The sequence below is a fragment of the Ammospiza caudacuta genome, chromosome 23, assembly GCF_027887145.1.
Source record: "Ammospiza caudacuta isolate bAmmCau1 chromosome 23, bAmmCau1.pri, whole genome shotgun sequence".
Classification (NCBI taxonomy): domain Eukaryota; kingdom Metazoa; phylum Chordata; class Aves; order Passeriformes; family Passerellidae; genus Ammospiza; species Ammospiza caudacuta.
Genome location: NC_080615.1, coordinates 8,930,068 through 8,953,467, shown reverse-complemented (window position 1 = coordinate 8,953,467; position 23,400 = coordinate 8,930,068). Strand labels below are relative to the sequence as shown.

The window sequence follows — 23,400 nt, the reverse complement described above, 5'->3', positions numbered from 1 at the left end:
GTGCTGCCACAGGCTGTCGTTCCACAGGCATTAACATCCATCGTTACCATCCCTTCCAAGGCGACACGGTTATTCCCTTTAACACGGTGACACTTGCAGCTAACTCATGTCTGACCCAGACAGCCAGGGCAGACGCCGTGTGAGAGGTGACCAGAGGTAATTGAAAATACACTCGCCGCAAACCAGAGCAGAAGGGCTGCCTCAGCAGCAGCCCTTGGTGCAACAGGTGACAGCGGTGGCACCTGGAGGATGACCGGCACGGGCACACGGTAAATCAGCACTTTGCTGGGGCAGAGCTGGGCTGCCCGGGGCACAGGGAGCAGCAGAGCCACAGTCCCTGGCTCCCTGGAGCACATGGGCACCAGAGCACACGGTCCCTGGAGCACAGGGTCACCAGGGCACACGGTCACCAGAACACACAGTCCCTGGGTCCTTGGCTCCCTGGAGCACATGGGCACCAGAGCACATGGGCACCAGAGCACACAGTGCCTGGGTCCCTGGGTCCCTGGAGCACATGGGCACCAGAGCACACAGTGCCTGGGTCCCTGGGTCCCTGGAGCACATGGGCACCAGAGCACACAGTGCCTGGGTCCCTGGGTCCCTGGAGCACATGGGCACCAGAGCACACAGTGCCTGGGTCCCTGGGTCCCTGGAGCACATGGGCACCAGAGCACACAGTGCCTGGGTCCCTGGGTCCCTGGAGCACATGGGCACCAGAGCACACAGTGCCTGGGTCCCTGGGTCCCTGGAGCACATGGGCACCAGAGCACACAGTGCCTGGGTCCTTGGCTCCCTGGAGCACAGGGTCCCCAGAGCACATGGTCCCTGGAGTACATGGTCCCTGAGTCCCCAGAGCACACAGTCCCCAGAGCAGGAGGAGCACGAGCAGCACAGCTCTGGCACCTCACTCTCCGTGGCTGCGTGCCGCAGCGCCGCATGCGGTGACGGTGCCGGTGCCGATGGAAGGGCCCTTCCCCGACACACACACACGGATTGCTGGCAGGAAGCTCGCCGTGCACGGCCGCTTCGTTCACTTGGCAACAAAGGTGCTAATGAGGGACTGAGCTGTTCTCCACCTCCAGCCAGAGGAGGATGTGGCACAGCTGCCAGCGGTGCCACTGGCCCAGCCTTTGGTGCCCCACCATGCGGCAATGGCACCATGGGAGAAGTGAGAAGCATCCTGAGTGTCATCCTCAGGAGATGCCCATCTCTGTGACCCCTCACTCAGCCCCCCAGCACCACGGTCCCCTCTTCTGCCATTCCCTTCCCATCTTCTGGCCAGGCAGAGCTGGACTGGTCTCTCTGCCAGCGCAAGGTCCAGTGTAAGCTCTCCTCCCAGCGATGCCTGCACCCTTAACACACAACCCACGAGAGGCCCCAGCACCCATGTGCTGCCTGGTCATGGCCCCCGCTCCAGGGCAGCCTGCCACAGAGCCCACCCTGCTAAATAATGCATTGACAGTGCTCACTGCTGCAAGGGAAGGATGATAAACATTTCTGCACTACTCTAAGTTACATTTGGTTCAACGCTGAGGGAAGAGCTGCCTCCAGCTAAAGGGTCAGAGAAGCCAGAAATCAATAGAGGCGCTTGCCTCAGCATCCTGAGATGCCAGTGTCCCTCCCCAGACCCGTGGGCAGGGTTGGGCTGGGGGAATCCCACAGGTGGGTCTGGGGGCATCCCCTGGCAGCCTGGGTGCTGCCCCACTCTCAGGCACTGCTGACTCAGCGCCCTGCAGGCTGGGAGCTGCCAGTGGCCCAGTTCCCACCACAACACCCATTTCCTATAGCCCTGCCCTACTTGCAATCTTCCCCACAGCCCCAGAAATGCAAATCCCAAATTCCCCCCCAAAAAACCCAACCAAATGCTGCCCTTCAGTCAGGGTGATGATGAACTCAAAGGCTAGGGGAGGCATGGCAAAGTCAGGATAGCATTTCCCCATCCCTCACCCAAGGAGCAGACAGGAAACTGGAAAGCAAAATCAAATACTTTTCACTTTTCTTCCACTGGGAAGGTTTTCACCCAAGTTAAAATGCTCCTAGGATGATTCCTGCTACAGGGAAGCGGGTTTTCTGCTACAGGGAAGCAGTTTCATTGCACATTCTGGTTCCCACCAACACAACTCGTGTAAGAGAAGGTAGGGGCAGTGTGGGCAGAGCTGCCCAAAGAGTCTTCACATGTGACAAGCGCCTCTGGTCACTGCTCTTACTCGCAGGAGTGCCCTGCCCTGCGCTCGGCACTTGGCATCTTTTCTACGAACAGGGGGAAGGAAGAAAGAGAAGAGGAAATCACCTCGTTCCTGGTACAAACAGCAGAGCACCCTGTAGCGGGGGAGGTGGGCGGGAGATGCGGAGGGTTTCGGTTCTGAGCACGGGGCCGTTTCGCAGAAAGGGGCCCAAGTGCGAGGGGTGGCGGCTCTGTGCCGTGCCCCGACCACCCGGGACCCTCCCTGGGGTGTGGGCTGGTGGCTCTGTGCCCCGACCACCCGGGACCCTCCCTGGTGCCGTGGGGCCGGCGGCGCTGCAGCGGGGCTGAGCAGTGGGTGCTGCCAGGGGCTCGGTGCCACGCAATGCTGCGGGTGCAGGGTCAGTGAGGCTCTGCCAGGGGCTCGGTGCCATGCAATGCTGCGGGTGCAGGGTCAGTGAGGCTCTGCCAGGGGCTCGGTGCCGTGGGTGCAGGGCCAGGCGGGCACACACGCTCGCCCTTATCTCTCCCACGCATGGGCCGCTCGCGTGCGCCGTGCAGCCGGCCGTGACCGCAGCCGTGCCCGGCCCTGATAAGATCCGTCACCACGCTGCCTGTGCCGCGCGCTGGCAGCCCGACTCACGCAGCCTGAGAGCCGCTGGCAGGGTCTCTCTGCACCGAGCACCCCCTGCACATCCTCTCTGTGCCTCCCCCCAACAGGGAGCCTTTTCTGCTACTATTTGCACATCCTATTCCAGACCTGTGGCAACAGAACGGCTTAGACTGGGGGGGACCTTAAAGCTCATCCCATTTCAACCCTCTGCCATGGGCACGGACACCTTCCACTATCCCAGGTCGCTCCAACCCCTGTCCAGCCTGGCCTCGGACACTTCCAGGGATGAGGCAGCCACAGCTTCTCTGGGAAGCTGTGCCAGAGCCTTATCACCCTCACAGGTAAAGGTGATGCCTGAGTTCACAGCCATCTCTGTTCCTGCAGGACAGCAAAGCCCTGAGAAACCAACGGAACAGCCAAAGACACTTCCAGTGAAATCTGGAAGGCAACGAGCTGCCCCAAAAGCCTTGTGCTGCCATGCACGTGCACTTTCAAGAAGGCCGCCTGGGTTTCGGTTGAGTTTTTTGAAAACACTGCCTGTGCTGTGGTGAAACTGGATTTCTTGGAGTCATAGCCTTCCTGGGTTTACTCTGTGCTCGCCAAAATTAGTACAACCTGTCCCTAAATACCATAATAAAAAACACGTAGTAAGCGCTTTGCCTTTATTTATGTCAGTGGTGGTTTCAAGCAGGATGAATCATGCTTCCTCCTTAGCACTCCTTTCTAATATGATTTACTATAAATACTCCATAGAGATGAGAATGAGGGAAGGTGACCAAGGGCAAAGCATGTGGAGTCCAGCACCATCCCCAGACTCAGTGGCAAGAGCATAAAAGCACATTCAGTAGTTATGATGGAGTGGAAAACCACATGTGGGTTGTAACGGTGCAGTACCTGGTGTGGAAATCACAGAATAGCCTGAACTCAAAAGGATCATCAACATCCAACTACTGGCACAGCACAGGACATTCCCAAAATCCCACCATGTGCCTGAGAGCATTGCACAACTGCTCCTTGAACTCTGGCAGGGTCAGTGTTCGAGAATCACAGAGGTTGGGAAAAATGTCTGACAGCACCGAAACCAACCATTCCCCGACACTGCCAAACCCACCATGAAACACGTCCCCAAGTCTGGCGATGGACAAGGCCTGGTGCTTGGGGCTGGCGGTTTCTTGAGTTTCTCTTTGTTTTTATGCTGTTTCCCTTCTCCATAGGTGACCAAGGTGACAGCAAGGCCCTTGCTGCGGCCCAAGCTGCAGCAGGGTGGAGGTGCATGTTCTGCAGCAGGGCGCACCGTGGTGCTGCGCAGCCCAGCAGCGGTGCGGGCACACAGCGCTCCGCTGAGCGAGCGCGGGGTTATCAGCGCGGCTGATACACGCCGATAAGAGCCCATCTCTGCGCTGACACCCGAACAAAGCACGGCGTTTAACGCTGATTTATGGCGGCCGGCCGGCTCTAGCCGGGCTCTGCGCTATGTGCCTACGTGGAGAGGCTTTTCCTCAATCGCGCATCGCCCGCTTGTTTGCTAAACAACGTGCCAATAAAACAGCAATGAGACAACCAAGGCCGATGGAAACCTGAACCAGCACAGCAGGGCGCGTATCCAACCATAATCTTCTTAAAATCAGTTAAGAACACTACAGCGAAAATGATCCGGGCGGCCCTGGCCCCTGGCCAGCGCGCAAGCCTGGGCCACAAAGGCTCGCTCCCGCAACCCCGATTCTAGGGCAACGCTCCCTCCTTCAGATGCACAGTGACCTCTTGCCAAAAACAGGAATCGACCTCTTGTGAGTGACGTGGTCCAACAGCACCGGTGCTCTTCCAAAGGTACCTGCTGCTCTGCTGTCCGCACAGAAGTTACCCAGAGCGCTGCCACCGCGAACCAGCGTGTTCCACACCGAAACCAAGGGCTTCAGGCACGCCTCAGCCCGGATAAAGATTGTCCAGAACAGACACAGAGGTGATGCTCCTGAATACCCCACAGCAGCTCTGAGCAACTGGGAACAAAAGTAGATGTCACGACTGCACTGGAAACTCATCGGCCAATGTGACAAAGGTGTCTGGCCACACGCAGACTCCCCTGCCATGTCTGCATTTATTCCAAACGATGCAAGAACCTTTCCCTGTTGCTCATATGATATCCTGTCTGAAATTCCCTTTGTGCCACCCTCCCTGTTTCAGCTGGTACCTGTCACACCACCAATCTCTGCCAGGGCCAGGGTGCACGCCAAGCTCTGTGCGGGTCACTGGCTGCAGAGCCCTTGCAGCAAAGGAGGGAGCGATGCCCTGCAAAGGACTGATCCCACCATAAAGTGCTGAGCCAGGCCAGGGAGAAGAACCCCTCACCGGCAGAGTGACACAAGCCAGGACTGCCGGGTGAGGAGGAATGAATGGAATAGGCTAATTTACACAGGAAGTGAGCACTTACCAGACCCTTCATCCCAACACACAAAACCCTCTGCCATATCTGGAAGCAATTACACCCAGTTAACATGATCTGCCTGCCACTAAAATTAACTGCAAACAGAAATATTTTTCACTTTTGCAACAGGAGATGCCATGGCCCCGTGTTTGGCTGCTGGGAAATATTTAGTAATTACTCATTTAAAGCCTCTCTTGAAGCTGTCAAGGGGGGCAAGGGGGGAATAAAAGAAAAATCTTGCTAATTGCAGGCAAAAAGGAAAATGCAGATCATTTTACTCTATCCAAGGAAAACAGATTTACAGACTGGTGTAACTGAAGAGCCAACATCCCACAGAAGCAGGGAAGGCTGCAGGAATGCTCCGTCACCAACAGCCCAGGCTGCTCCGCACCACTCCTATGGTCCACAGGGAAAGGAAGAAAGGGTGGGCAGAGTCACCCCTGAGCCAGCACAGGCTCTCTGAGGGGCCCTCTGTACAATGCTGCAAAGGCACTGTAACCAACTGCTGTACGAGGATGCTCTGCAAATCTCATCAAGCTGTGCAGCAACAGCCAGCTCTGGGCAAAAGCCCCCCAAGTGTCCCCAGTGTGGCAGGTTCAAGCACTGGGGTCCCAGCCCTGCAGCCAGTGGGGTCCTGGTCCCTGGGAACTGAGGGGTGCTGGGGAAGGGGCTGCACACCAGGCAGAGAGCAGGCAATGACCCCATCACACCCCTGCACGTCCCTCTGCAAGGTGTCAGAAGCACCAGGCATCATGGCCAGGAGAAACCAGAGTTTCACTGGGCAGGGGGAAACAAACAAACAAAAACCACACAGAAATAGGTGTTTTCTGATGGGAACCTCAGAGCTTCGCTTTCAAATGCAGTGCATGCATTACTAAACTGATGCAGAATAATGGATGGAATTATGCGGAAGCCGAAGGGAGCTTTTCTCCCTCCACACTCGGAGCTGAGTATGGAAATGGTTAAGTCACCCACTGAATAAATCAAAAGTTCAAGGCTGCAACATACCACGTTGTATTCCCGCTCTGCCCATGACAAGAACCAGAGAGCCCCCGAAATCCCAAGCATCCTGCGCGGGGTCTCGGCCAGCGCTCACAGGTTACACGCTCGGGGTCAGCGCCGTGGACCTTAGCTGCAACATTCATTTCCTGAGCGGGGCACGTCCCCCTGCCCATAAAGCTAATCAGAGCTTCCTCGCCCGGCTGCCCTGCGCCGCGGCCGGGCCCGGCAACGCTGGTTTCCATTAGCCCCTTATGATGCCAGGTGCCGCTAATAAGGCCCATCAGCGAGAAACAAGAGCTGCCAGGTCATCCTCCAACTCTGGAAGTAATCATGGGCAGAGTTTGGGGGGCTGCTGCCCTGGCTTTTCCTTCCCTCCCTCGCTTGCTTTCCATTTTTCCTCCTTTTTTTGAAAGTTAAATTGCAGTGGAACATAAATTGACAAATGCTTAAAATGAAATAAAAAACAACTACTGTATTCGGCTACTGAAATTAACACTAATAACATCTCACAAAGCACTTGGGATCCAATTTATCACGTTTATTGCTTTAATGGTACACTGCATCTGTTTCTCACTGTGACATGCCGAGCAGTGCCAACGTGCCTAATGGCATTAGCAGTACAACGCTCAGCTAATCCAGGTGGAGAGAGGGGAGGTGAGGCTGCCAGAGGAAGAGCCAAAGGCTGGATCCCCATGGGAAGCTGCAGTTTTCCCAAGCAGGAGCATTTCAGACTGTGGGAGCATTGATCCCTGCCCTGAACACTGGTGCTGCTGGTAGCAGACAGGCAGTTCCACTGCTTTTCTGTCCTTCAATGGGAAAAGAGGGCACAAATCTGGAGTTTGAGGTACAGTGGCTGGCCAGCAGCCACTGGGGTACAGCGAGCCTCCTCACCCTTGCCCTTAAACCCCCCATTGGAGCACACACATCTTTAGCTGACAGCTCAGCCATGGAACCTCACAATGCAGAACAGACCTGGCAGCTGGAATGGAAGCCTTCCCCAAGGTACAGGCTCCCCACATGACATGAGGGCAAGCACCTTCCACCCAGAGTCAGCCCACGAGGAGCATTGCCCCACCATCACCATCATCACTTTTTCTCTCCAGCCCAGCATCTCTCTCTCGCAGTGATGTGCTGCCCGCAGCCGCATCGCCGTGGTGGGGAACTCCTGGGCAGAATCCCCCACTGGCTTGGGGTCCTTGCTGTGCCATAAATGAAGCGTATGGGATCACATCCCCACTGGCAGCCTTCCCAGTCGCTATCACTTTATAAAAGACACGGTTTCATTTTTTTAAAGTTTTAAGGTGTTTAGTTCCCGGTGACAAATTATGCCAGGCTCAGCTGGCAGCTCGGCACAGCTCTCACCTTACAGCTTGGAGGTATTCCGTCACAAAACAGCCCCCAACAGGGCCACTGAACTATGGCTTTTTTGTCTGCAATTAGAAGTGACGATCAATACTAACATTAGATTAAGTTTGAACTTTGCTGAACCCAGAAGGAAATCTTTTATAAAAAAAATTAAAGACTCGACGACTCAATCTACACTCAATTAGTCAAAATCATAAGCTCGGTAAGGGAGAAAGAAAATGGATCATGCAGCAGCCAGTGGGTTCAGGGACCTGAAAACCCTGATCAGAGGCAGTGCCCAGGCTTGTGGCCACTTGGCCCCCCAAAGGTCACAGCTCAGTGCTCCTGGGTATGACAGGGCACAGGCAACGCTGCCACGAGGCCAAGGATTTGTGTTACCACACTGGGCCAAGGCAGATGACTGTCCCTCAGGCACTGTCTGTCACCCAGAGCCAGTGGCCCCCTGTGCTCGCCGAGGCCAACCCAACCCTCTGCTCTCCTTTTTCCTGCACGTGATTCCCAATGAAGACAGGAACAACACTCAGAAGGCTCCAAGACTATAAACATATATGTTTACACTTCTATAGGCATGTGTGTGTGTAAACAAACAGCCCTGCCATATGCATGGGCTGCCTGTGCTCTGCAAACAGGCTCGGCACGCAGAATGAGCGGCACTGGTGCTGGGTGGCTTTGGGCTGTGTCACCTGCTGGGGCTTGGCACGTGGGAGCTGTCACACTGGCAGCCAAACGCCCATGGAACAGAGAGGTACCCCCGCCCCTGCCCCCTGTCCTGGCCCCCGGCTCGGCACAGCTGGGAACGGCTCTGATCGGGCACCTCCGCCTCGCATCGGGGTCGGAAAGCAAAACCACAGCAGCGAGAGCACGGCAGAAGGAGGTCAGCGAGAGTCAGCGAGCGACAGCGCGCTGCCCCCGGCACATCCTGCCCCTCCAGCGCTGGGGAGATGCTGCCCAGACCCCAGCACAGGGCACAGACCCCCGGCCCCCTCACCACCAGGCAGGGAGAGAAGAGGAGCCCGCAGCCAGCACGGTGCAGCTGCCACCAGAGCTGCTCCGGCAGAGCTGCAGATCCCAGCCCAGCGCAGATGCTGTTTAACAGCTCCATGAATACAATAGGATCCCACAAATCCTCCCCAAATGGTAATTCTCACAACGTATTAGAAAGCAAACACTATAAAAAAGCCACATGAGACCCTGTCTACACACAAACCGCCTGGGATTTCGACTTTGGGGGCCAGGGAGTGAGTTCATTGGACTGTTACCCAATGCCTTTCAACACGGACGGTCTTACAGATCAGTTTAAACACGGCTCAAAGGATTTGGCTAACCCTGCAAAGTTTGCCAGTGCCAGGTAATCGGTCAGAAAGCAAGAACAGACAAACAGAGTTTGGTGCTGGCTTCAGCAACTGCCTTTAAGGCTCCACTGGCAGGGGCCAGCGCTGAGCTGCATGCTCCAGGCAGACCCCGAGCCCCGCGGAGCATGGCGTGTGCCCAGGCTCACGTTAACATCATGAACAAGTGAGAAATAAGCTACGGCTGCAGCCGCGGCTGTCAAAGCAGGCTGAGCCCGGGAAGGCGCTGTGAAATAGGGGCTGCCGTGCTGGACAGCTGGGCCATGCTCCCTCGTCTCTCGACCCCGGGGGAAGGACCCGACCGCGCAGCTCTCCCTCCCTCCGGACAGATGCACGGCTGGCCACAGGAGCCTCCGGACAGCCCCAGCATCGCCCCCACCGCGGCCACAGCAATCGCTGCTCTGGGCTTGGAGGGGGAAAGGGAGAGCCTTGAGACCGTGGCAGAAAGGCACGTTAAAATTCTCCCTGAGCCCTCACTGCAGCTCTCCCGGTGACGTTCGGTCTGCATCACCGCACGGCCGAGGCGGCTTCGGGGACGTAACCAGCGCCAGCCCGGCTCTCCCGCTCGCCGGAGGGGGAACAAAGCCGAGAGCGGCCGTGCCCCCGCACGGAGCCGAGCAGCCCCGAGGGGTCCCTGCGGCAGAGCGAGGGGCGATGCCGGCGGCGCCCGCGGGGCCGCGCAGGGCGGAGGATCCCGGCCCCGCAGCCCGGCTCCCGCACCCGGAGCGCGCCGGGCGGAGCGCACCGGGAGCCGCCGCTCCGGCAGCCGCTATCCCGACCCGCTGGCGGGCGGCGAGCGGCACCGGCTGCCCCGCCGGAGGCACGTGCCGGCACGGACACCGGCCCCGAGCACTGTGCGCATCAGGACTAATTAACCTGTTGATTCATTAAAACCTGACAGGCTGCGCAGCCAGGGGAGGCAGGGAGATGCTACGGCAGCGCGCCGGTGATGTCTTCCCTAGGCGGGACGCTGCTGTCCTGTCGCGGGGCTGCAGCCACGGCGGTGGCCAGAGCAGCACGTTCAGAGCCACGGGATCTGACTAGTGACGCCGATTTTGGTGTGGCAATTAACGTGGCTCCCTTCCCCAGCCAAATGAGGGAACAAGCCCCGGTCCCTGTACCGCGAGCAGGAGGCAGTAAACAGCGGAGCACTGAGCTCACGTGTCAGGAACCACCACCCGCACCCAGCCCGCAGCAAGCCCCGGGTGCGGGGCTGGGAGTGAGCACGGACCCCCACCCCGGGCAGGGCAGCCCGAAGCCGCTTCTGCAGCCACTGGAGGTTCAGCCCTTCACCTTCCCCGCAGGGACAGACCCGCGGCTCTGCGGCAGCCCGAGCCCTTTGCGCTCGCCCCGGCGTTACCCAGCCTGACCCCCGCGCCACTTTCTGCGAAGTGTAAATGTTTCATAAACCGGAAAGCTGAGCGGCACAAATCCCCCGGGCTGGCAAATCACCACATGTTGCCACCACTGCCCGCGCTGGCGTGCCCCGGCACTGGCACAGGGGGGACAGCTCTCAGCAGAGTGGGCGAGCGCTGCCTGTCCCCACTGCTTCTCTCCACACGCAGATCCCTAAACTCAAAGGGCAGCAACTGTGAGCTGCTTGGTTGATGCCAGCCAGGGAAACTGGTGGTGTTTATGCTCGCAGGAAACACCGATGGCCTCAGCTCATCCGGGCCGTCCCCAGCCAGCACTCACTAGAAGGAACCTTCTGGCATGGTAACAGACCCGGGGGAGCTGCAACAGCCATCCCTCTGAGAATGCTACTCCACAAACTGGTTATGGGGTACATGATGGAAACTTTGCACCAGCACGTTTGACACTAAGCCAGAAACCAAAACCCTCTGGCAGATCCCGGCTGCCTGGTGCAGCATGCCACGGCACGGCCTCGCACTCACCTGTGCTGCTCGAGGGTCTCGTTGTCCGGCAGCTCTGCCCCACACACGCTGCACTGCTCACCCAGGGCTCTGCTCTCTGTCTTCATGCCAGCTGCCAGCTCCCCCAGCTTGCTGAACAGCTCCCGCTGGATGAAGCCCTGGGGCAGCAGCCCACCATAGGCGCTGAAGTCCATGGAGACAGCCAGGGCCGGCTGCACGTGCAGGGCGGACGCCGCAGTGGGCGGCACGCCGAGCACCGGCTCAGTCTTGTGGTTCGGCAGCAGCGAGTAGATGCCCAAGGGCTTCTCTCCCGGGGCAGTGGCGCACGGCTCCGGCCCCAGCGGCAGGCCCTGGCCCGGCTCGGGGGGTGGCTCGGTGCCCTCCTCGCGGGTGTAGTGCAGTTCACGGGCACTGGTGATGACACTGCTGCGGGTCGGGGTGCCAGGCCCTTCCTTGCCCTTCTCGTCAGGCTTCTCCCCACTGGAGGCACCGGGCTCGGCGGTCCGGGGGCTGTCGTGGCTGGAGGCCTCATCCACCTGCATTGCTTCAGTCTTGACTTCGGCGAGGCCAGCGGGGCGGCGGGCGGTGGCAGAGCGAGAGTCCTCGGGGGCACTGGGTGGCAGGGCGCTCTGCAGCAGTGACTGCCCGATGGTCATCAAGCTGTCCACCGCCGCCTTGGTGGGGCTCATGGAAGAGAGGGAGCAGTAGGATGCGGAGGCAGAGGGGCTCTGCTCCACTGTGGCTGCCAGCAGACTCTGGCTGGCCATGCCAGCATAGCCACCCTCCTCACCAGTGGGCTTGGAGATGAAGAGGCCCTTGATGTACCTCGACTTCTTCTCCTCCTCCTCCTCAGTGGTGGCGGCGGCGCCTCCATCAGCCATGGCGACCTCGGTGTCATTGTCCTCGGAGGCCTGTATAGTCTCCAGGATCTTCAGGCACTGCTCCTCCAGGTACTCAATTTCCAGGATCTCGGCAGCATAGAGCAGGTCATCCAGGTCCTCGACCTTGGCTTGTAGGGTGGCAGTGTACGCGTACTCCAGGATCTGCTGGAACGTCTTTGGCGAGAGGAAGTCCAGGGTGTAGTGCTGGCTGTTGCGGTGGAAGAGGATCTCGAACATCTTGCTGGTGCAGGCCAGCACGGTCCGGTGCGCGTGGAACTCCTGGCTGTCCACCATGATGACCACGTCGCACAGCGTCCCCGCCAGGCGCATCTGGTTGGCTTTGTGCAGCAGCCCGGTGGGGTGGCAGGGGTTCTGCAGCTGGATCAGCCCCATCTTAGTCAGATCCATGGCACGCCCCAGGCTCACACATCAGGGTGTCTCGCCGTCGCTCAAATCTGGGACCAGCTTTGTGTGCCGACTATCTGCGAAAACAAAAGGCGGAGGGGGAGAGGAGAAGAGTGGAGCGGGAAAGGGGGAGCGGGGAGGGAAGAGACGAAAGAGAGAGAAAAGGGGAAAAAAGAGAAAAAAGGAGGGGGAGAAAGGAAAGCCGGGGGGAGAAAGGAGAGGAGAAGGGAGCAGGGAGTAGAAGGGAGTGGGGAGAAGGGAGCGGGGAGGGAGAGGGAAGTTAGCCCGCAGCCCGGCAGCGACTCGCCCAAAAGTTTCCGCGCCGCTCGGCGGATCCGCAGCTGCCGGCGCCGCGTTCCCGCTACCGCCGGCCGGGGAAGGCGAGGGAGGGAAGGGAGAGGAAGGTGCGCATCCCCCGCCGCCGCCCGGCTCCAGCCCCGGCCGCCCCGTCCCGCCGGCAGCGCGGCCCCATCAGGTGCGCGGCGAAGCGGCGGAGCCGCAGCCCCACGGCGGAGCCGGGGCGGGGGGTCCCGGTGCCGCCCCCCCTCGCCCGCACTCACGGCGGCCGGCGGCTGCTCCGGCAGTTCGCACTGCCCGCTCTCATCGCCGCCGCCGCCGCTCGCCGCGCCGCGCAGCAAATCACGGCGGCGCCGGCCCACGGGCCGCCCCGCGCCCGCGTCAGGCCGCCCCCACCCACCGCCCCCCGCCCTCCGCCCGCGCCCCCCGCCCGCGCCGAGCTGAGTGCGGGCGCCCCCGCCCGGGCCCGCCCCGCCCCGCGCAGCCCCGCACCTTGCGGGCAGCGAGCGGCTGGACAGCGCTGCCGACAACAAACATGGAGGAGCCGGAGGCGGCGGCACCGGGGAGCCCGGCACCCGGAAGCCCGGCGGCACCGGGGAGCGGCACCGGGGAGCGGCACCGGGCCCGCGGCGAGCGGGGCTGCGCGCCCCGACGGGCTGCGCCCACCGCCCCGACGGCTGCGCCACCGCCGCGCCCGCGCCAGACAAAGCCGCCCCCCGGCCGCGCCTGGGCGGACCCCCGGCCCCGGGGGTGGGGACGGCAAAAACCAACCTCGGAGCCCACTTTGGGGTCCGGTGGCGGGTTCCGACCGGGAGCTCGTGACATGATGTGACACCCAGCACGTTGTCGCCCCGACGAACCTGGTTTCTCTTCCCCCCCACCCCCCCGCGATAAAATAGTGACGCCGTGACGGCACCGCTCGTATGCGGAGGTGTGGCGGGTGCCCGCTCCCCAGGACGGGCCATGGGGCTCTGCCGCAAGGGTCGCCTTCGGGAAGGGAGCGAAACCCACGGGGAGCCGCCGGCCGCACCGTGACACCGACAGCAGCGCCAGGCAGCGGCACGAGCAGCGGGCCGCGCACCGAGCGAGCTCTGCGTGCCCTGAGCATCCTCGAGCGAGAACGTGCTCAGCTCCTCGGCGGTGCCCACGCTCAGCGCACCCAGAGACCGCTGTAATCCTCGGGGCAGGGTGGCAGCCGCACAGCTCTCCCTCCTTCCCTCCCCCCTGCCGCACCCGTGGCACAACTCAGCCAGCGCAGGGCCCGGTGTCTTCAGCTAAAACAACAAATGCGGACGGCATTAGTACAAAGATACCCTTGGGGTAAAGCAGCGCAAATGTAATCTAAGGAGAACGTTATGGGGAAGTGTGTTTATAATTATAATGGGATTTAATGTACTTTGGGACCAGATGATAGCAGTCATTTAACGAGAACAGCCTAATAACGGAGGCCTCGCGATGCACGGCGGCGCTGCGCGGGTTATTAGACGCGTGTGATAACGCCGTGCTCACCGTACTATAGTTAAGGGTAAGGCATCAGCTTACTCCTATTTTTTCGGGGGTTATAACTCTGCTTCTGTAATTGGCAGAGAGCAGGGATGCACCGCACAGGCAGCCAGCGTGCCTGCAGGATGGGGGTTTTTAATTGTCTCAAACTGCTTGAGTTCCTCCCTCTTCCAGACTTTAAAATCCAAACAGCTGAAAGGGGGAAATAGTGAGACACGGTGGTTTCAGGTGTTTGTTTACCCTTCTCTAACTTTTAAAAGGCTTGATTTCAAGACTGAAATTTTGCAGGCAGTTAGAGGTATGTTTTTAGTGTAGCTCACATGAAATTAAGCTGCATGAGTCCCATTAGCAATAATGGAAATCCCATGGCTAAATTCCCAGGCAGCATCCTGAAAATTAACCCCCCAGTCCTTCCTGTCAACTGGTGCATTGCACTTTTTGTTGCTCCTCTAATACATACAGTAAAAGCTACTGAATTGTTTAAGACATCAACTTCCCACAGCCACCATTTGCTGAAGGCAGGGACCAGCTTGGTGGCCCTGAGCAGGGACACCCCACATATCCCGGCCGTGGGGCTGCCCAGCACCTGCAGGCCACAGGTGAGGCCCACAGAGATGCTTGGAAAGCTACAGTCATGGCCTTCAGGGTCATTTCCCCATGTCCTGGCATGGGAGTCAATCCCTTGTCACTCCTCCCGGTACCTTCCATTTCCCTCCCATCTCTCCCCATCAGTTTCTAATTTATTTACTTTTCTGATCTTAATCCCCACCTTGTAGTGTAACGTGTTTATTAGAAAGGCACCAGCAGCTAAATGAAGCCAAGCTGGGCTCCGTGTTAAGTAGCAGTCACGCCCAAGTGCCTCTCCATGTGCCATTACTCCGAGTGATTGAGGCAATTTCTTCCTCCGCCACGAGTTTCACTTGTAAATCTCTCAACCAGATACGGTGCAATGATGTGCTGCCTGGTGTGATTATTATTAACCTCCAGCATTAAACCCCTGAGCCGCTGGTTCCTCAGGAAGGGCTTTCTGTGTGAGGAGGACCAGGTGAAGCATGGGCATCCTCCCCAGGAAAATGAGGGATCCATTCAGATCCACTTCTAGCCCTCAGCCTTATCAGGTACTTGGACAGGGAGATGTGAATGTTTGCTTCCCCAGTGGGAATATCCTGGCCAGCAGTGCCAGCTCTGTGGGAAGACAAGGACTGGGCAATGCAGCAGCCTGCATTTCAAGGGATGATGGCAAGGACAGCCTTGGGATGCTTCTCCAAGAGGCAGCTAGTGCACGGAGAGTAAAACCAAGCAGTCTCCGCAATTACAGTAAGAAAGGAAATTCATTTTTCAGGATGCTTAGTCCACAAAAAACATCCTGGAAGACAACTTCAGCCAGAAGGTGCCCCAGCATCATCCACCCCTGTATGAATGGAAAGGGAAGAGGAACAGCTCCTCTCCATTATGCCCAAACCAGCAGCTTCTTCCACTCTCTGCAGACAACTGCCCTTTTCCATCACACACACTCCTCCAGTGCTGTTAGGCACATAATCTCCCCATTCCACCCCAGACAGGCACGCAAGGACACAGCTACGACTTCTCTGGCTTTCTAGGCCTTGACTTCAGCTGTGCCCACCCCCTGTTCCCCCTGCTCCTGCAGAGAACCTACAGGGTGGGGGACAGGCACATTCCCATGTTTTCCTAGGACTAGCTGTGCTCTGCTTTTGATGTATTTGGAGTTTTGCAGCATACTGAGTTTTCCAGCGCTGCTGATGCAGAGCTGAATTATGAAACACTGGAGCAAAGATGTTGTGCAAAATAAGATCTGTTTCAAATTCAGTGAAAAATCCATAACTTGCAAAAACTGATTTTTGATCTCACCCCAGACCCAGAGGAGAGTTCACAGCTCCTGAGCCCTGTGTGCACGCTCCCAGGAGCAGGATTTCTCCAGGCATATTTGCTTTGCCGGGAGCCGGGGCAGAGCGCACTGCTCTGCTTTGGCGCGCGGCAAGCTGACAGCTTATGAAAAGATGATTAAACGTGTTAGACTTTATTTAAAAAAAAAGCCTAAATGCAGAAAGCTGTTTGCAAGGGGGAGGGCGGAAGCCCCAGGAAAGCTGCTCAGTGTGCAGCCACGGTGCATTAAGCTTCCTGTGAACCCCACTGATGAGCACCAGGCTCCGTCCGAGCGCGGACACCGGACCCGCGTGCGTTGTGGCAGCCCGGGGGAGTGGAGGGGCCAGGAACAGGCCCCTCATTGTGCCCTGCCTGCTGCACAAGAGGAACCTGAGAGCCACGCTGAGGACACAACTGGATGGGGGGCTGTGGCCTGGGGTGGTGGGATAGGGGCTCTCCACACTGACTTGATCCCAAAGTAAGTTATTTTGGAGTCAGCTGTAGCCAGCCCAATGGAGCTGCACAGGAGCTGCCTGCTCTTGTGGGAAAGGAGAACTGCACAGCCTGAGAGGTCAGACAGAGCTGACTGGACATGTGTGGGCTGTCACACTGCAGAAACGCTGTCTGCCCTTCCCCACACGCCTGTCAGCCTCCTGGCCCTGCTGATGTGGGATGCCACCCGGGCACGCTCGAGCACGCGACAGAGGCACAGCAGCAGCGACGAGGATCAGCGTGTCACTGCCACGTGAGCGGGCAGCCAGTGTGACACTGCACACATGCACAGCTCCCAGTGTGACACTGCACACATGCACAGCTCCCAGTGTGACACTGCACCCAGCCACAGCTCCCAGTGTGACACTGCTCACATGCACAGCTCCCAGTGTGACACTGCTCACATCCACAGCTCCCAGTGTGACACTGCACCCAGCCACAGCTCCCAGTGTGACACTGCTCACATCCACAGCTCCCAGTGTGACACTGCTCACATGCACAGCTCCCAGTGTGACACTGCACCCAGCCACAGCTCCCAGTGTGACACTGCACCCAGCCACAGCTCCCAGTGTGACACTGCTCACAGCCACAGCTCCCAGTGTGACACTGCACCCAGCCACAGCTCCCAGTGTGACACTGCTCACAGCCACAGCTCCCAGTGTGACACTGCTCACAGCCACAGCTCCCGGTGTGACACTGCTCACAGCCACAGCTCCCAGTGTGACACTGCTCACAGCCACAGCTCCCGGTGTGACACTGCTCACATCCACAGCTCCCAGTGTGACACTGCTCACATCCACAGCTCCCAGTGTGACACTGCTCACATGCACAGCTCCCAGTGTGACACTGCACACATGCACAGCTCCCAGTGTGACACTGCACACATGCACAGCTCCCAGTGTGACACTGCACCCAGCCACAGCTCCCAGTGTGACACTGCTCACAGCCACAGCTCCCAGTGTGACACTGCTCACATGCACAGCTCCCAGTGTGACACTGCTCACATCCACAGCTCCCAGTGTGACACTGCTCACATCCACAGCTCCCAGTGTGACACTGCTCACATCCACAGCTCCCAGTGTGACACTGCTCACATCCACAGCTCCCAGTGTGACACTGCTCACAGCCACAGCTCCCAGTGTGACACTGCTCACATGCACAGCTCCCAGTGTGACACTGCACCCAGCCACAGCTCCCAGTGTGACACTGCTCACATCCACAGCTCCCAGTGTGACACTGCTCACATGCACAGCTCCCAGTGTGACACTGCTCACATGCACAGCTCCCAGTGTGACACTGCACCCAGCCACAGCTCCCAGTGTGACACTGCTCACATGCACAGCTCCCAGTGTGACACTGCTCACATCCACAGCTCCCAGTGTGACACTGCACCCAGCCACAGCTCCCAGTGTGACACTGCTCACATCCACAGCTCCCAGTGTGACACTGCTCACAGCCACAGCTCCCAGTGTGACACTGCACCCAGCCACAGCTCCCAGTGTGACACTGCTCACATCCACAGCTCCCAGTGTGACACTGCACCCAGCCACAGCTCCCAGTGTGACACTGCTCACATCCACAGCTCCCAGTGTGACACTGCACCCAGCCACAGCTCCCAGTGTGACACTGCTCACAGCCACAGCTCCCAGTGTGACACTGCTCACAGCCACAGCTCCCAGTGTGACACTGCACCCAGCCACAGCTCCCAGTGTGACACTGCACACATGCACAGCTCCCAGTGTGACACTGCTCACATGCACAGCTCCCAGTGTGACACTGCACACATGCACAGCTCCCAGTGTGACACTGCTCACAGCCACAGCTCCCAGTGTGACACTGCTCACATGCACAGCTCCCAGTGTGACACTGCACCCAGCCACAGCTCCCAGTGTGACACTGCTCACAGCCACAGCTCCCAGTGTGACACTGCTCACAGCCACAGCTCCCAGCGAGGCCGCTGCACCCAATGCTCTGTGCACAAACCCCTTCCTGCTCACGAGCACTGCTCCAAGTCACAACTTCGCTGGCACACAGGCATCACGGAATCAATGCCATCCCACGGAAGGAGTGGATCAGTGTCCCTCTGGGGCTGTTGAGAGGTGGGTTGTGACGCACAGAACGCAAGTGCCAGGAGATGCAGCTCATGGAGCTTTGTCCCTCCGTCCTCCCCCCTTCCCCGTGCTAGGTTACGGATGCTGCAGCCCTAAGACAATGAGGCTAATTAGTGGCTTAGGGCCCTGAGCCTGCCAGGGCTGCAGGATGAGCTGAGCAGTGACTCAGGAGGGCGGCAGCCTGGGCCAGCCTTCCCACATTCCTCCCCTAAATCCCCCACACAAAGGGGAATTTAGCCACAGTGACTCAGCGAAGGAGCACAAACTTTACAGCCGGGCTTCGAGCACTGTGTTTATGTATTCCCCCCCAGCAACACGCTGTTGGGCTTGTAATTAAATAAAAATGTCTCCCTCTAGCAGGCTGTGACCCAACCATCAGCACAGGACCTATTTTTAGTGTTACCCTCAGTACGTATTTATTCGAGAGAGCTCCAGCCAGAGGTAGCAGCTTATGAAGCCCTAATAAGTGGGAGGGGGGTGGCCTTGTTTAATTTACTGTGTAATTATTTTTCCTCTTTTTCTCTTCTCTTAACCTGACATACTTGATGTCTTGCACGGGACAAGGGAAGAAATGTGTCGAGGCATTAAATGTCAGCCCCGACTTTATGGTGCTGTGGAGGCTGCGTGTGTGTTCGGTAAAGTTCATCCCAGAAAAAAGTCCTTTAAATAGAGCAGAATCTACACCAGGACCTCGGCAAAGCACTTCTGGGGGCTTGTTCTGCCTCTCAAAACAGGGGATACTCTAGTGAGGGATTGTGTTCCAGTTTCATCCAGCTTTTCCTGTCTCCCTTTGGTTTTGACTCTCCCCAGGAAGGATGCAGCCCTGGGGAAGGAGATGTTAGCCTGTCCAGACACCCTTCATGCTGGTTAGTCCCCTCAGGAGTGGGGTACAGGGCTGCACCTCCACCCAGTTCCTTCTCCAGTAGGATCACATCCAAGTTTAGACACTAATAAGAATTCCAGGTGAGCTAAACACTCATTGCATGCTTTTCCGAGCATAAGATCAACACTTAGAACTCCCTTCCTTTAACAGGATGGTTTCCAGGAGCCCCTGAATGGCTTTAGAGTTCAGAACCAAAAAGTGATCCAGGACCACAAGCAGCACCCCCAGTCTCACTGGAAGCAGGCAGTGTCTGTACCCTCATGATGCTCAAGTTCATTTGTGGAGGGAGCAAGCCACATCCCGAATCCCAGAGGCTCAGTGAACAGCTCCAGCCCTCATTCCATCTCTCCATCTCCCATTTCCAGCTGCACAATCCTCTGCTCTCCCTTTTCCAGGGGAGAGGATATTTATATGTATTTATGTGCTCTGTGTGTGCACAGAGAACACGTTACTGCTTCTGACAGGACAAACAAAAGCCCACACTCATGGAGGACTCCCCCCCTCCTTTCCCTGCCTTAACATATCTCTGCATTAAATATTCACTCAAAATGCCTTCACAGCTGGGGAAACTTCTGCCAAAGGGGCTCCTCCTCCTCCTCCCCTTCCTTGCACCAGGACAAAAAGATCGAGTGGCTGCATCACACATGGCACAGACCTCATTTCTGAGATGCTCGAGCTGCATAATGATGGTATTTTAGGCTCAGATTAAATTCCTGTTCATCTCTTCCATCATTCCTAACAGCCCTCTAAACTGTACAACTCCTGAATGTACAAGAGAGGCAGAACGAAGTCTGAGGCTAAATGTTTTGGTCTAGGTTCAAGGTTAGATATTAACTGATTTTATTTCCTTAATAATTGCCAGAAGATACAATAAAGCCCTGGTATCTTATCTGGTCACAGATTCCTCAGTGACCAAATCAGATAACATTGGTGCAGCAAGGCAGCTCGCAATCTGCCCTTTGAGGGTGGATATTGATGAATCCTTCCCAAAGGTCATGAGGCATTGGTGTGTTCCAGCCTGGTCACACACACCCCCATGGACACAGGATTCCCATTTCTGTGTGGTGGGGCCGGGCTGGCAGCAGGGCTCAGGCTCACAGGGCTCCAGTGCCCTTGGACCTGCAGTGCTCATGCTGGAGGGAGCTTGGCAGGTCCCCCTTGGGCCAGGGCACATTCCTAGCTGGAACAGCTCGATCAGCCTCCCAGGAATGAAAGTAAACACTCCTGCAAAGTCATTCCTGGATAAGACCTATGTGCCCAGGGCCAGAGGCTCCACGTGTCCCTGCCAGTGCAGGGATGCAGAGGGGGGAGGCAGCAGAGTGTGTGACACGGCTGTCACCGTGTCACAGCTGCTGCCACCAGCCCCTGCTCCTCTCCAGGTAGTGACTCCCTTTGGAACTCAGCCATTCTTCCTCATGGTGTGCCTCTGCTGCCTCAGGTGCTGCATCCTTTGGCTGGGAAATGCCAATTCCACCACAAATGGAACAGAATTCCATTTCTCTCTGCCATTTGGAAAGCAGTTCTCCACTCACAAAGAGTTCCCCTGAAAGGTTCAGTGTTGCTGTGCTACCTACAAAACTGGGTATGGCATCAGCAGATGGCCAAGGGTCCTTGCAGCTGTGCAGAGGGACCAGCAGGGCAGGCAGGGAGCAAAAGTGTTTGGGGAGGTGGGGTGAGATATTCCAGCCCAGGGGCTTCTGAGGGGGCACGTTTTGGAATATCTCCTCAAGAGAAATGAGAGGGAGAAAACCAAATCACAACTCTCATGAAAAAGCTGAAAGGAGGACATGGAATAGTGAAAACTCAAAGGCACTGGTGGTAGGTAAGGGAGCTGGCAGACTCTGGAGAGAGGCACTGAGGCCAGCAGAAAGGGGATGGGTGTCACAGAGACTGTCTGGGGACCCAGCTCCATCTGTGCCACACTCATCCTCCCAAGGAGCATCTCTGTTCTCAGGACCAGCTCTGACTGTGTCACTGCACTGTGTGCCATCCACTGCCATGAAGAACAAACCAGAGGGGCTCCCAAGGAAATGCCTGCAATCCCAGGGGGTGCAGCACTGTGTGAGCTGGCAGGTAGAACACTTCACCCACGCTGCCCGAGAGGTCAGCTGAGGTGATGGGAAATAATCCCAGCTGCCATTAAAGCCCGTGGGTTTCACAGCACTACAGCTTTTGCCACATCCCTCCCTGGGAAGAGCAGCCCCAGCGGGACACAGGCAGCTCTGGAGTGACAGAGCAGGGCACAGCCAGGCTGCTCACACGGCCAAACACACCCAGCTGCCACCTCTGCCCAAAGAAAGGGCAGGTGCTCTGTACCAAAGCATGCTGAAGTGATCATCACTGTGGCACTCATCCAAGAGTGCTACTCTGGGCAGGAGGGCACCGAGCCCTGGGGCTGCCCTGACCCACCTGATCATTGGCTGGGAATTGGGGAGCTGCCCCTGTGCTGCTGCAGATACCTGGGCTACCTGTGCACAGAGCCCACAGAGCCCACGTGCAGGAGCCCAGAGCCATTCCTCAGCTCACAGGCTGGAGGAATTGTCTTCCTGCAAATCAGAAACTCACCCAGGAATCAATGAAGAGCAGAACCCAGGAAACAACCTCACCTGGCACCAAGCAAGGACTGCCTAGGAAATTTGGCAGCGGTGCTACCTGTGCCTGAAAGCTGTCTTTCTAACCCATTTCTGGAAATTCAGAGGTTGTCACAGGATACTGTAACAGGATCACAAAGTCTGGTTTAATCCGCGCCTTCAAGTACTACTCTGATTTAAGTTGCGCTTTGCCAAAATCACCCTTTGGATGTGTTTATTCTGGGAGAATCCACTCCCAGAACAGGAATGGAGAAATACCTTTTCCTTGCTGGCCACACAGTACCCAAGAGGAGACAGTCCAAGTCCCTGTGACCTGAAATGCTGTCCCTGGCTCTTGTAATCCTAATCCTGCTGAAAATAGGAACCGAGTGTGCTGTACCCGGTGTAACGCTCGCAGCCTGGCTGTAACAGGTCCTGATCTCCTCCCAAGAGCACTAAACTAACTACAACGAGGATTTTCCCCTTTTCAGGGTCAGAACACCCAGCTTCATGGTCTGTCTTTGGGGTCCCACCGAGCGGTTTCTGCTGGTGAGGCTTTCCCTCCTACACACACAGATATGCACACGCTCCCTCCTCTGCAGAGCAGCAATCGATGCACCCTGGGCGCCTCGGTGCAGTGCCCAGTGCTGGAGCTTGGGCAGTAGCAAGGATGGTGCTGGATAATTAATCCTGTCCCCAAGAGCTGCACACACCAACGAGCCGGAGCCATCAGAGGAAATAAAAGTCAGGAGGCATAAATGCAGCAGGATCAGATGGAGGTGGGTCCTTCCTGCCGGTGCTCGGAGGGAGCGAGGGAAGGAAAGGAGATGAGTGAGCACGCTGCCTGCTGCAAATATTGACAGAACCATTATGGGCATGTATAAAACTCCCATTTGCGTGATGCAAGCGGGATAGTCTTTGAATACTTCTGTCTCGAGGAATTCTTTATTTTGCCATAGAAGAAAAATGTTTTCATATTCTCTCCTGCCGTGCAGACCTGCAGCCCGGCGAGCCCTTTTGCCCTTGAGAGCCATAACATTATTTGTTAACATCTTTATGATGCCAAATGGTCTGTGCTAGAACGGGTGCCATTCTTTAGCTGGGAAACCATATGGCATGCCGAGTAATAAATAAGGTATTGTGATAGTTAATGAACCTAATTGCCAGCAAAGGCTTTAATACAGGGAATGTGCTGCTGAGAATTTAGCACCACATTAGAGATGCAGCAGAGCTCCTCTGACTTCTGAGGCTTAATTTAAGTTCTATATTGCAAACTCCAGAAAATAATTCCAAACCCTCCTGCTGGAAAAGCAACCTGCTGGTAGACTGTGATTATACTGAATTACTAAAATCGCAATCAATTTTATACACTCTGTTAACCCTTGCTGGGGAACTTGGCTCTCCAGGAGTGGAGGGGATGCCACTCCAAAGAGGCACCCGAGCCAAGTGAGTTGGAGCACCATGGTTTTCATCCTCACTATGACTGCTCCTCTCCCCTGGCATACACCCCTTTCCCTGGCCCATCTGCCTGCCAGCTAAGCTGACTGTGGGCAAAGCTGGGAAGAAA

General features: G+C 57.3%; 1 protein-coding gene across 2 annotated transcripts in view; it reads right to left on the bottom strand.

The window, feature by feature from the left end:
* ZBTB16 (zinc finger and BTB domain containing 16) overlaps nucleotides 1-13,082 on the bottom strand; it is a 53,269-nt gene extending 40,187 nt beyond the window's left edge. The window contains exons 1-2 of one of the 2 annotated variants that reach the window (XM_058819084.1): nucleotides 12,883-13,082; nucleotides 10,829-12,166 (exon numbers count right to left, since the gene is read on the bottom strand). In XM_058819084.1, the coding sequence (XP_058675067.1) occupies nucleotides 10,829-12,096 (1,268 nt within the window). In that variant the 5' untranslated portion in view covers nucleotides 12,097-12,166; nucleotides 12,883-13,082. Of the gene's footprint in view, nucleotides 1-10,828; nucleotides 12,253-12,882 lie in introns of those variants that run through there. The other variant, XM_058819085.1, reaches the window with a different exon arrangement.
* Nucleotides 13,083-23,400: the final 10,318 nt, after the last annotated feature.